Raw genomic sequence first — 13,159 nt, 5'->3', positions numbered from 1 at the left:
GCGATTGAGCGAGCGGGGAAGGCAGGCGGGGGGAGAGAATGGGGCAGGGCGATTGAGCGTTTGAGTCAGTGGGGAAGGCAGACAGGGAGAGAGCGGGGTGGGGGGCAGGGTGATTGAGTGAGTGGGAAGGGCAGGTGGGGGAGAGAGAATGGGGGTGGGGGGCAGGGCGATTGAGCGAGTGGGGGAGAGAGCAGGGGTGGAGGGTAACACACACACACACACACACACATACACCATCGTCACTCACCTCCATTCTGCTGCTGCTTTCTCCTCTGTCATCCTTGCCCTGGCTTTCTCCTCCACCATCCATTTTTTCTCTTTCCTGCACTCCACCACCCTCTGCCTCTTCACCTCCTCCCTCGTGCCTCCTAACACAGAGTACGAGGGAACAGCAAGGCTGCGCAGAAGCCTAGTGTGAAGCACATGTCTTCTGTCCACCAATCACAGGAACAGAAGACTTCCGCTTGCTCCCCTTCAAGCAACGTCCAAACATAACAATGGAAACGTTATGATTGCTGCTAAAAAGTAGGGAAATTACTAGTCATTCTATTACTAGTAAAATGTAATGAAGTTATCCACTCGTTATTTTAAAAAGTAATGAATTACAAGTAACTCGTTATTTCTAACGAGTTACTTCCAAGCTCTGCCTTGAACTCTGATAACTCTTGCTTGCCTAGATGGAGGATTCAGAGGGTCTCTGAGTGTGTGTAGAAGCTAGTGTACCAATGCCATAAGCTCATACCTACTGCTCTTTTCCATATCATTCTGGGTTTTTTAGTAGATCATAAAGCAAGACCAAGGCTGTATTCATACATTATTGCGTGAGTTTTTCTGATTATTATGGTAGTGCTTCTGTCCTGATTTCTAACATTCCTTTCACACTGCAGTACCTGTTGCATTATGGAACTGTGACTTTTTGACCAATATACCGCCATGTTGTGCTAAATTTCATTCACACTTATTGCTGTTGGACATGGTGCTACTCCCCCGCCCTTACCACACATGTGCATTTTTGTTCCCCCATGATTCCCCCATGAAAATGGCAGGTATGGTAGGAAACTGTGTGCTGGCATACAGCCCCAAATTTTGTCATTTTACTCTTGCAATTTTCTAGGATAATATGGCTGCAAACTGTTTTTTCCTGGAAACAACACGAAATAAGTGCTAAACTTCCACTATATTCCACTAGATTTCCATAAGTGGCTTTTATGTCATGTGAAAGGTCAAATAAAATAGGAAATTATCAGGTAAGAAAATGACAAGCAAATGGAATAAACTGCTATCTGAATGCAGCCGAAGCAATGCTGGAGAGTCCCTTCAGTAAAAAGTTCAGGAATGACAAAATTACACATAAGTAGGGGATGCCATGGAAGAGGCAAGGCTGTAGCAGGATCTGAATTCATCTCTGTGTTTTGACTTGGTTTTCAAAGAAGTCAGATTTGATTTGATTAAGGCATTCTTAGTACCCTTGCTTTAATACAGAGTAAAGATTTCTCATGAAGTAGACTTGTAACGTTGAATTTATTGTTCTACTCTTGGCAAATTAGTGGCTGAGGTACTGGAGATTAAGGATAAAAGAACTGTGGATATGGTCTAAATTGTGCAGGAAGCTACTGCAGAAAGAAGTTGCTATGGTAACAACCAGATGAGGCTAATGTGGAGTGGGGGATAAAATAAGGGCCACGTCGTGTTTAACACTTTAGCAGGAAGAAAAGCTAAGATTAATGCCTGTATCTTGATAACTGGAAAGAAGGAAAATAAAGATTTCAAAGAGGCACTACTCATGAGCAGGTGGAAGAAAAATACAAGCAGTAAAAAGAAACCCATTTCTCTCGGAGCATGGAGCTCAAAGGGATAGAAGGGTACCCCAAATCCTTATTGTAACTAAGCTTATTATACATGTGAAAAATCCCAGAGTTACACACACACCCTGGCATCTCCAGGTATGGGTGGGAAAAGACTCCTGTCTAAAACCCTGGAGAGTGTAGATAATACTGACCTAGGTGGACCAATGGTCTGACTTGGTATAAGGCAGCTTTCTAAAAAGCAGGGAGTTTCAAAGCCAGGGCACCATCACGGAAAAGGCACATGTGCGCATCACCACATGATGTATCTGTCCTATGGGTAGGATTCTAAGAAGGGCCTCCCTGGCAGACCTCAACTCCCAGGCAGGACTATGGTATTGAAACAGATTTTATGGTTTCAACTGAGCACATTTTTAGTCTGTTTTAAGGGTTTATTTGCTTTTTTCATGTATTTGTTTCATGCTGTACTACTCCACTCTGAAATCTGATTATACCGAGAGCAGCGAAACATTTGGTGTTACTTCTCATGAATTTCCATTGGTCTTGCTAGAAGACCAGCACTGTCTTGTATTTTGAAGTCTGAAATCCTGAAAACCATTCATTGGCTGCTCTGAAGCAGCAGCTAAAAATTTCATAGTGGGCATGGACTAAAAGGTTAGCCTTTCTCCTTCAGGTGGCAAAATATGTTTTCTCATATGAAATGCAAAGGTCATTTAGGCAAGTTACCTCTGTCAACAGACTCTGTATGTGTGGGTGGGTGTGCATGCACGAAGAGCAGCTTAAATATTTCATGGGGGCATCTTCTTGACAGATTTGTTGTCACTCTTGGCTTTGTGCTTCAAAGATGCCTCTTTGATGGAAAGGTAATGTCATTTTGTGAAACGACAGGACACTGAGCCAAAGACTTAGTTCTCTAGAACACAGGATTGCTCTGTAACTTGGAAGAGATTATTTATACAGTATCAGCAATTCAGCAGGGCCTCAAATTACTGTTTAGAATCAGGATTATGCCATAGTAAAAAAATTGTATTGCATGAAAAAGCATTGGATTGGAACCAGAATTCTGAGTGCTGTTTAGGGCAGGGTGGGCTACCTTTTTCAATCAGAGGGCCGCATTTTGGCATGACCAACCCAGTGGTGGGCAAGGCTGGATGCAAAGATGGGCGGAGCAACAATGGAACTCTTACTTCAAATAGTAAGCTACATTCTTGTTGTTGTTATATGTCTTCAAGTAGATTATGACTTATGATGACCCTATGAATCAGTGACGTCCAATAGCATCTGTTTAAACCACCCTGTTCAGATCTTGTAAGTTCAGGTCTGTGGAATCAATCCATCTCTTGTTTGGCCGTCCTCTTTTTCTACTCCCTTGTTTTCTCCCATCATTATTTTCTTTTCTAGTGGACCATGTCTCCTCATTATGTGTCCAAAGTATGATAACCTCAGCTTCATCATTTTAGCTTCGAGTGATAGTTCTGGTTTAATTTGTTCTAACACCCAATTATTTGTCTTTTTCGCAGAAAAATCAGAGGTATACAGACAGACAGACAGACAGATACACACCCTCCCCATCCAATAACAATAATTATCACAGTTCAAGGACGAAATCCAGCCAGGCAAAAGCTCTTCAGGAGGGCATAGAACAGGGCCAGGGAGGGTGTGGTCTAGGGAGGGGCATGTCTTGGGGAGACTTCCAAGGGCCAAAGACCTGTACCTAAGGTTCCTTACTCCCAAGTTTAGGATAACTGAGAAGATCTTCACATCTTAAGGTCAGTGAGCAATTGTTGTCAGATTAAGCCACGCTAGCATCTCTATAAGCTTTGAACAGTGACATATAAACCCTATGAACAACATTGCATTTATACATCTTGGTTGAGTAGTTTGTTTGGGTTGTAGCCAACTAAGTCATACTCAACATTGGCAGACCCACTGAAAAAAGTGGACTTAAATTAGACATGTCCCATTGATTTTGGTGGGTCTACTCTGAGTATGACTTTGTTGGATATAGCCCTCTGTGATCTTTTCAAGAACATAATTCTATATCTTAAAAAGGAATTACCTTTATCAATTTCACTTTCAAAAGAGAATTTCCTTCTTCGGAGTTTGCCATTGTCACCATCTGAATCGTTAGTGGTTTGCGGCCTTATTGTGTGTTCAGCCTTGATAAGTGAGATATCCAGATGTGATAGATTAGACTCTTTCTGTTTTTCTTTACACAACTGTTTACAAGTTCACATTTTTAAAAATAAGCAGAAGAAAAATAAATTGTTTTCTTGGTAAGGTTCATAATTTGAATGATGTTTATGAGTGGTATTGGAGAGCAGATAGATTTTAAAAGAAGGTTTCAAAAGAAGAAAGTTAATGTGTGTGTGTGAATGTTAATTAAAGTGCCTTTTTCATCTTGTACTCAGAATAATAATTTATGATTTTTATGTACCAATCATTTTTCTTCACCAGTGTGTGTGTTCTCAGAAACAAGTTCGGTGGAGAAAAATGTGAAAACAACCCCTTGTGGGATGTGTATTGTTGCAGGGAGTAATGTAGTAGCTGATTATAATTAGCTATGATGTTTAATTACACAGAAATGGTGATAAAAGTTACATTGTATAGCAATAAAGCCAGTAAATGACACACTCTGGTTTATCTTTCTAGCTCTTCCTTCTCTGATTTAGCTGAATTGAGATATTATTTCCATAGCTGAAATTGGCTCTTTTTCTTTTGGCTGCCCCTTCTTTATTTTATACAACAATCAGGGAGAAAGTAATAGGCTTGCTTTTGCTTTAACTTTCTTGTTTTGTGTGTGGAAAGAAAGTGTTGTGTGTGAACAATGGCATGTATTTAAATAGTCAATCCCCCACCTGAATGATATGCCCCAGTAGTTTTCCATTTTCTGTGTAGCTACAGATGACCATTTACTAAATGGTAAATGAACACACCACTTGACAGACTTCTCATTGGCTGTAAATGGTAAATGAACACACCATCTGTTTCGGTAAATATAGATGACCACTTCCAAAAGAGATGGGGAACCCATAGGCCTCCAGAATCCCATCAGCCACAGTTAGCATTTCTGGCCAATGGTCAAGAACGATGAGAGCTATAGATTGACTACATCTGGAGGGCCACAGACTCTTTGGCCTTATGGGAATTTTACAGCCGGTCTGCTTCTCTGGATTTCTGATTGGGTATGGATCTATGGTAAAATTATCCAGTTGACAGGATATTACAGAAAGTGAATTTGGATAATCACTTATGGTTTAATGCTCATCTAAGCCCTTCATTGCTTGCAAGGGGAAAGAATCTTCACTTTGCATCCATATTGCAAACTCACGTCACCTTCTTTTGGGATTTACTCTGATGCTAAGTGTCCCCCATCCCTTTGTGTTCAGAAAGCCGGTAGAAGGCTATAGAGGGATCTGTAGATGAACAGGAGAGGCTCGGCAGGGCTCTCCTTCCTGTCGGAATTAAGAGGCTTGATGGGCTTCTCATTGGCTGTAAATGTAAATGATACTGTTAGTGCCATTTACAGCCAGGGATCATAGAGTGTGCAGTTCAACCCCATGATCTCTGATGGGAGAAGAGGGCTCAGATGAATATTATGATGATACCCTCCTATGGGAGAGTGGGTCATGCCTTAATTTTTAAAAAAGTTTTTTTTAAAAAATCATAATGTATCTAGAACTTTTTTGTACTGCAGGGATAAATGGAAGGTTTCAAATGCTGTCTCCATTCAGTACCCTGTGCCCTCTGGCCATTGCCAAACCTTCTTCTATTGGGTCGCCAACCCCTGACCCGGACACAGCACTTCTGTCTCTAACAGTGCAAACTTATGCATGCTTACTTGTAAGTCCCACTGTATTCAATGGGGCTTACCTCTGCCCCCTATAAGTGTGTACAGGATTGCAGCATAAAAATTCCAAATCAACAAAATGCCTTCTCATCCTGATAAGGATAGGACCAAACCAAGGAGATAATATTAGAAACCCTTTCTATTCCTCACTCTAATTTAGTTTGATTGAGCTCTGCTGTTAATGCTGGTACTGGCTGATCTTCCTCTCCTGCTCCACTGAGCTGCAACACTGCCAGCCCAAGGTGTTCTGGTTTTGGTGACTGAGCCAGCCAATCCAAGTGGCACTTGTTTACTGCAAAATAAATCAACAAACAAGCAGACAGATGGGAAACTTGATGTTATTTAATGACATCTAAAATTTGCCACCTGAGGCAGCTGCCTCATTATGCCTCATGGATTGCCAAGTTAGCCCCAGACTGCAACTAGAAACAGATAGGATGGCAACTAGGAAGAAGAAAGATAATATGGTGTTTTCCTCTTTGACGCATTAAGAGAGGTAGTATGGTGTAGTAGTTACTGAATGCCTGACTAGAACCTGGGTGACCAGGATTCAAATCCCCACTCATCCCTGAAAGTGACCGAGTGACCTTGGGCCAGTCACTGTCTCTCAGCCGAACCTACCTCATGGGGTTGTGTGGCTGGAATGAGGAGGGAGAGAACCATGTATGCCACCTTTTGCTCCTTGGAGGAAAGATGGGATATAAATGTAATAAATAAATAAAGAACCACAGGTGATAAGGAAAATATGGCTAGCATGATAACCAAGGTACCGCTCCAGAGCTATTAAGATCTTTAGAGCTACTGACTTTAGTGGGATTAAACGCCACTCGAAAAGGGATGACTTATTTTAATAATCTGAATCAAAGTGACCTATTTTTTTTTAATTTCTTGTTAGCTTAATTGTTATACTTTTCCCTGCTAGGATACTATTGTTCTATCACCATTTGTTTCAACAAGCATTTTCACATTTCTGTGTATGTGTTTGAAAAAGCATCACATTTTCCATGCCCTAGTGCTAAAATAAAAAAAAAACCCAAAGAGGAAAAAAATAACCTCCTGCAGCCACTTTTTGGGGGGTTGTTGTTGTTGCTAATCTTTGTCATTCTGTCAACTTCGTTTCTGTCAGACTGATTTACTTCTCATGCTGTCTTAAATCCATTAACCACAACATATTCATTAGTGAAAGGAGGTTTTCATGCCTCAAATTGAACATTACACTTCACGTACTTTGAGGTTTTCATGCCTCAAATTGAAAGTGAGCTCTAGATTGGTGAGAAAAAGATCGGAGAATTCAGGGTACATATCCAAAACTTCTAACAGGTCTTCTCGTTGGATTTTGTGCAGATCACAGTAAGTTAAAGCTCTCACATCTGCATTGGACTTCCCTGGTTTTGCATAAAGATGTACCATCTCTCCAAAAATATCATTTTTGCCTGCAGCAACAATGGGGAGGGTAAAAAAAGAAGACACAGAAATAATTAAAATAAATTCACAAAAAAAGAAAAGAAAAAGAAACAGGACACAGTTCTCCAAAAACATATTTAGAACCAGTAGTTATTTTCTCAAAAGAGCATTGCTGGTACTCAAATCTTCATAGGAACCACACAGCCAGCATGGTGTCTTCCAAATGTTGCTGGACTACAACTCCCAACATCCCTGATCATTGGCTATGCTGGCTGGGGTTGATTGGAATTTGAGTCCAGTAACATGTGGAAAAGGCATCATGTTGGCTACCCTTGCCACATTGGTCTGACCAATCTATATACATCCAGGACAGTTACATGACATTTCCCCCCTAAACTGTAACATTCGGAGTGATGAAAGGGGTGTGCATTTTGCATACTTTCCATGCGGGGGACTTTGTGCATACAGAAAATTAGCATTCTAAGAGTTTCTAGGCTAACCCTTTTTTGGTAATGTGTACAGGAAGAGATGGATTGCTTTGTTTGGTGGGGAAGCTTTCAAATCTGTGATGTCACACCCATAATCTGATGTCATATGTACCAGAAAAAAGTGGCATAATGTCAGTCTGCTCCTTGTGTGTATCAGCTTCAAATGTTCTACAGCTTGTGGTGAGGGGCTGTGAATATACAGATTATAGGTTTGTTTGTAATGATGTATTTTAAAACTGTTGTAATCCACCTAGGAACCTTTGGATGAAGGGTGGGCCATAAATCGAAATGATTATGATAATGATGATGATGGGGTGAGAGAAAGATATCCTTCGCATGCTCAGAGACATTTTCTCCTCTTTATATTTTTACATGTTTGAAAAGTTACTTGCTTGGTTACTTGTTTGTTTAAAGCATTTTTATCCTACTCTTCAAACAAAAAGACAAAAGACCAACAGAGCAGCTTATATAAGATCAACAAAAACAAGATAGTCCCTGCTCACAGGCTCAGAATCTAAAAGACATGTCACACTAAAGGAAAAAGGAATGTGGAGGAAGGAGGAAAGCAACCAAACTCAGGCATTAGTTCTTCAAGTTACAAACGTCTTATAATGATCAGCTTGAATGGAACAGTTCAGGGTGAGGAAGAGCCAAATGGAGCCAAGCCAATAGGGTGGACCCTGTGATTTTGTCTCATCTCTGCCTCTGCTTCAACCAGATGGTACGGCTGCTGACAAATGAAGGTGAGAAGGAGCCAAATGATGGTGGTCTTTTAGCCAAGCCAATGACGTGGGCCTGAAGTCCCATCTCTCTTTTTGCTGTAGCCTGATGTAATGGTAAATCAGGTAACTCACGTTAAACCCCCTTGAGGGCTGTTAAATCTTTTCTTATGAACTGGGTACATTTACAAAATTGGGATTTGTTACTGAGCTTTCTCAGATTTCAAGAAATTTCCAAATGCTTACCGAGGATCGCTACCACCATGTCATTCTTGAGGATTTCAATGGAGCCTCGCGAGAGGAAGTAAAGAGCGGTCAGAACATCCCCACAATGGACAAGTGTGTCCCCAGGAGGCGCATGCGTTGTCTTGAACTTCATAGCCAATGCCCGGAGACAACCTTTACTGGCTCCCTGGAAAGCTTTGCAGTTTTGAAGTAAACTTTGATTGAGGTGGAGACAGATATCAGCTTGTAAACATTCTGGAAATCCCTTTAGGACCTGACAAATACAAGGAGAGAATTCAGAACAACCAAACTGCAAATTGGCCTATAGTGTTTGATATCTTCTTGTTCAGTTGGGAAGCATTTAGATTTTCTTTTTGAATTGTCACAGCTCTTCTGGCTAGCCCAAGGGTGACTAGAGAACTAACTGGTGTAGAGTAAGCAACAGAATGGGGTCAACATGTAAGCAGAAAAGGAATTGGAAAAATTGGCAAGGATAAGAAGATTCTGGCACTGATATAATCTGGTGTGTGGCAGCTGCATATTACATTATTTTTTTCATTTGGGTAACTGAATCCACACAGTTGTAACTAGATACCCATGTATATGCGGGTGTATGTAACTGATGCCTTCAATCTGGATTACAAATCTGATTTATATTTATTAGTTAATGGTAAAATGCCCATCATGGTTGAAGATGACTCTTTGCCTGTCTCTTGCTTGCTCTCGCCACATATGTGCTTGCCAGGTTAAAATATGTACTTGTCACTATGGGATGTACATTTGTGGACCTCTTGCTCTTTTGTCACAGAGATGGTAGCAGTGCCTAGTAAGAATTGATGGGTAGAGGGATAGGTGCACTCCTACTTCTCTGTTTTGCAATGCTCTGCCTGTGAGTTTGTCACACCAGAGTGTAGCCACATTATTCTTAGGCTGTTTTATAAAACAGTATTTCATGTATAATAAGTAATGGTTGCAAAACTATATGTACTTGTTTTTGTAAATTGGTATGGAAAATGATTACGGTCATATCTACATCAAGCATTCAGAGTTATACCACTTTAACAGTCATGGTTTCCCCCAAAGAATTGTGGGAGTTGCAGTTTGTTAAGGGTGCTGAGAGTGGTTAGGAGACCCTTCACAGAATTACAATTCCCAGCATCCTTAACAAACTACAATTTCCAAGATTCTAGGGAAGCCATGATTGTTAAAGTGGTATAAGAGTGCTTAAATGTATGGTGTGGACGTCTTCTTACTGTGCAGCTTAATCCATATCCTGCAGCTAATCTATGTCAAGAATCTCACTCATTTTATTAGATTAAAGGCTGTTCACAGTCCAGCTAGTGGATTGCCTGCATTGGCATTGGTAGCATAGCCAGGGTGGTTCAGTGGGCAGGATTTTGCAGCTGGGTCTGAGAGAAATGGGTTCCAATTACATCTCAATCAATAGGGTGACCATGTGTCCATTTGAAGGGCTGTCTGGTCCAAGTCTGATTTAAAGATAAAGGACCAGGACAGGAGAGAGTTGGGACCTTGAAGTTGCTCATTAGCAGTTAGTCCTTGGATAGCTGACTGAGCAGGCACACAGATCTTCCCCACTATTGTAAGATGCAGTGGATTTCTATACAATAGAAATTATTATAAAGTATATATTGTAAATTATAGTGGGCTGTTGTATCCTACACAGCACTAAGTAAGCGTTCCATCAACTCAAGGATTACCACTAGTGCAACAAGACTTCTGCCCTCTCCTCCCCTGCATGTCCTGTAAATCTGTTCGAGGACAGCCTTTCCTAACCTTTGGGTCCCCAGTAGGGTTGCCAGGCTCAGGGCCTGAGAATGATTCTGTATCTTTAAGAGAAGAGAAAATCCAGCCAAGTGCAGGTTTTCTTGCAACACTGTAATGGGAAAAAACACAAGGTGAAATTCTCCCTTCCCCCTGCACTACTTTTAAAGATACAGAAGACCTCTTGGACGCCTGGCCTTGCAACCCTAGTCATTCTCAGGCCCTGAGCCTGGCAACCCTAGTCCCCAGATGTTGCTTGACTACAATTCCCACAATTCCTGACCATTGGCTATGCTGGCTGGGGCTGATGGGAGTTGTAGTTCAGCAACAACTGGGGATCCAAAGGTTGGGAAAGACTGTAATCTAGGGGTTCCCCAACCCTCCAGAGAAAATCTGGGAAGAATGCAGGGCACAAACAGGGAGAAGGAGAGAGGTGAAGTCCCATCGCATTAGTGGTAATCCTTGTGCTGACAGGATGCATTAGCTGAGTACTACCTAGTAAGTCTAAATTTGCACCAATACATATAAATTAGCATGTGTACATTTTGTGCACATTTGCATCATATTTTAATCCCCTTTTTTGGTGATGCATTTCCTTTTTTGTGACCATTCTACCAATGACTTTGAATGACTCTACTGAATGCCTTTCAGCACTGTATTTCTTTCTTATGTACTTGGTACCTTATGTCACCTGTATACTATGGTGAATGAGAGAAGCTCATAGAATCATAAAATATCTGAAGACAGAAATAGCATTTTTAGGGCTTACAAAGCAATCCTAGGCATGTTTACTCAGGAGTCAATCCTGCTGTGGTTAATGGAGCTTACTCCCAGGTACGTATTGTGGCCTAAAACAAATTAGATTTTATTAACTATCAGCTGAGCCTACTTATCCACTACTTAAGAAATGGGTGTTACATTCACAAATACAACCTTAATCTTTTACATGTTAACAATGCAGTACCAAAAAAAAAAAGATTACAGTACATCTGCAGAGCTTAGTTCTTTCAATGTTTTTGTTTCACTTCAGCACAATAAAGGTCTGTGCAGCCATTTAAGGTTTTGTTACAAAAATATCAACCCCATTTCTCCAACTTTAACAACAGCAAGAGCAGCACCAACAGAATGAATGGCCGTTATATTTGACATGAAAATATCACTTCACCAAAGCCAAGCTATGATTCAAGAAATGACCTTAAATAATTTTTTGACATGTTTTCTATGATTAAGAAGTAAACAACAGAACGTGCACTGTGAAAAAACAGAACATTATTATAACAGATGCTCATACAAAAATTTGAACAATTTAAGGACCTGGGGTGCCATTTGACCAGGAAGATTCTCAGCTAGGTTTATTCAAGAGCAATTCTTTTAAAAAAAAAGATTATTTGTTGTGGTTGTTCATAATAACTATAGCAATGCTAGAGGTTTGTCACTTTTGAAAGAGTATATGTATGCACGCCTAGTTTTCAGGTAGGGTTGCCAGGTTCAGGGCCTGAGATTGATCCTGTATCTTTAGGAGAAGAGAAAGTCAGCCAAGTGTAGGTGTTCATGCAACACTGTAATGGGAAAAACCATAAGGTGGAATTCTCCTTTCCCCCTGCACAACTTTTAAAGATACAGAAGACCTCTTGGAGGCCGGGCCTGGCAACCAAGAGGTCTTCTGTATCTTTAAAAGTTGTGCAGGGGGAAGGGAGAATTCCACCTTGAGGTTTTTCCCATTACAGAGTTGCAAGAACACCTGCACTTGGCTGACTTTCTCTTCTCCTAAAGATCCAGGATCAGTTTCAGGCCATGAACCTGGCAACCATAGCTACACTAGAGCTGTGAACACACTAGTCAACTACAGCAAAGTGTCTCCATTAGCCACATCTGGAGGGGGAAAGGGTTGATTTGCCAATCGGTTGTGAAATCTCTTTGAAGCTGAATTTAAAAAACCTCTCAAATGCACTCAAGTTGCTCCCACCAGTAAAAAGGGACAGGTTTAACTAGCATTGTATGCCTCCATTTTCAGAAGAGAGAGTGGTAGGGATACACTGGAAAGGTAGAACAATGAGCTTGTTTCTACCCTGTGTTTATGTGGGGGCTTGTAAATGGTAATAGTTATAAAATCAGGACTGTACTCACAGCTAAGCAACATTCCTGATTGATTGCATACACAAGGAAACAATAGAGGCTTGTACTCCAGACTAAAAAGTATACAATGACTTTAGAGATTTTAATTAACTATGTAGACAAAGGGCATACTCCATCCACAGCTATATACCTTTAAAAATGCAATCCTAAGCATGTTGATTCAGTATGTGTGCATAGGACAGCTATCAATTTCTATGGAAGAGAGGTAAGCACATGCTTGAAATCTGAACAGCTTGTTTTTGATGGATGCGAAAAGTTTACAAAAGTCTGTCAAAGGTTCTTTGTATATTTTTAAGATAGAAATTTGTGAAATATTTTGTATGGATCATTGTTATTTATACAGCCGGGTGCTGCCTAGTCCTATATGGTGAGGCAGTCTGAAAGCGTATATATTCTATGGTGGCAATCCTGTACATGTTTATTTGGAAGGAAATCCCAGTGAACGCAGTGGGCCTTATTTATGAGTAGACATGCATAGGCTTGTGATACAAGACAGTTTTTACATATCATTACTAAGCATATTTATCATGTAAGAGCACAATTTCCTTCTTTGCAAACATACTTACTGTGTATACCAGTTCCATACAGTTCCACAATTATTCTCAAATTGCTTATTTTGGAGCACCCTGGAGTAGTCCCATTGACTTCAAGAGGACAACCACACACAACCTGTCTGAGCTTCAAATTATTATCTGCCTATGAACATCTTTGGCTGAATGAGTCAAACTTTATTCAGAGTACTGACCATTA

The 13,159-nt window shown here is 40.7% G+C and overlaps 1 protein-coding gene across 5 annotated transcripts in view; it reads right to left on the bottom strand.

The window, feature by feature from the left end:
- The window catches only part of KCNH7 (potassium voltage-gated channel subfamily H member 7), a 466,148-nt gene that overhangs the window by 42,248 nt on the left and 410,741 nt on the right, over positions 1–13,159 (bottom strand). For all 5 annotated transcript variants that reach the window (XM_061608627.1, XM_061608623.1, XM_061608624.1 and 2 more), the window contains 3 exons: positions 8,513–8,765; positions 6,883–7,088; positions 3,865–3,964 (listed from right to left, as the gene is read on the bottom strand). In XM_061608627.1, coding sequence (XP_061464611.1) covers positions 3,865–3,964; positions 6,883–7,088; positions 8,513–8,765 — 559 coding nt within the window. The remainder of the gene's footprint in view (positions 1–3,864; positions 3,965–6,882; positions 7,089–8,512; positions 8,766–13,159) is intronic.

The sequence above is a fragment of the Rhineura floridana genome, chromosome 2, assembly GCF_030035675.1.
Source record: "Rhineura floridana isolate rRhiFlo1 chromosome 2, rRhiFlo1.hap2, whole genome shotgun sequence".
Classification (NCBI taxonomy): Eukaryota; Metazoa; Chordata; class Lepidosauria; order Squamata; family Rhineuridae; genus Rhineura; species Rhineura floridana.
The sequence above is the reverse complement of the archived record's forward strand: the minus strand, read 5'-3'. Positions and strand labels throughout refer to the sequence as shown.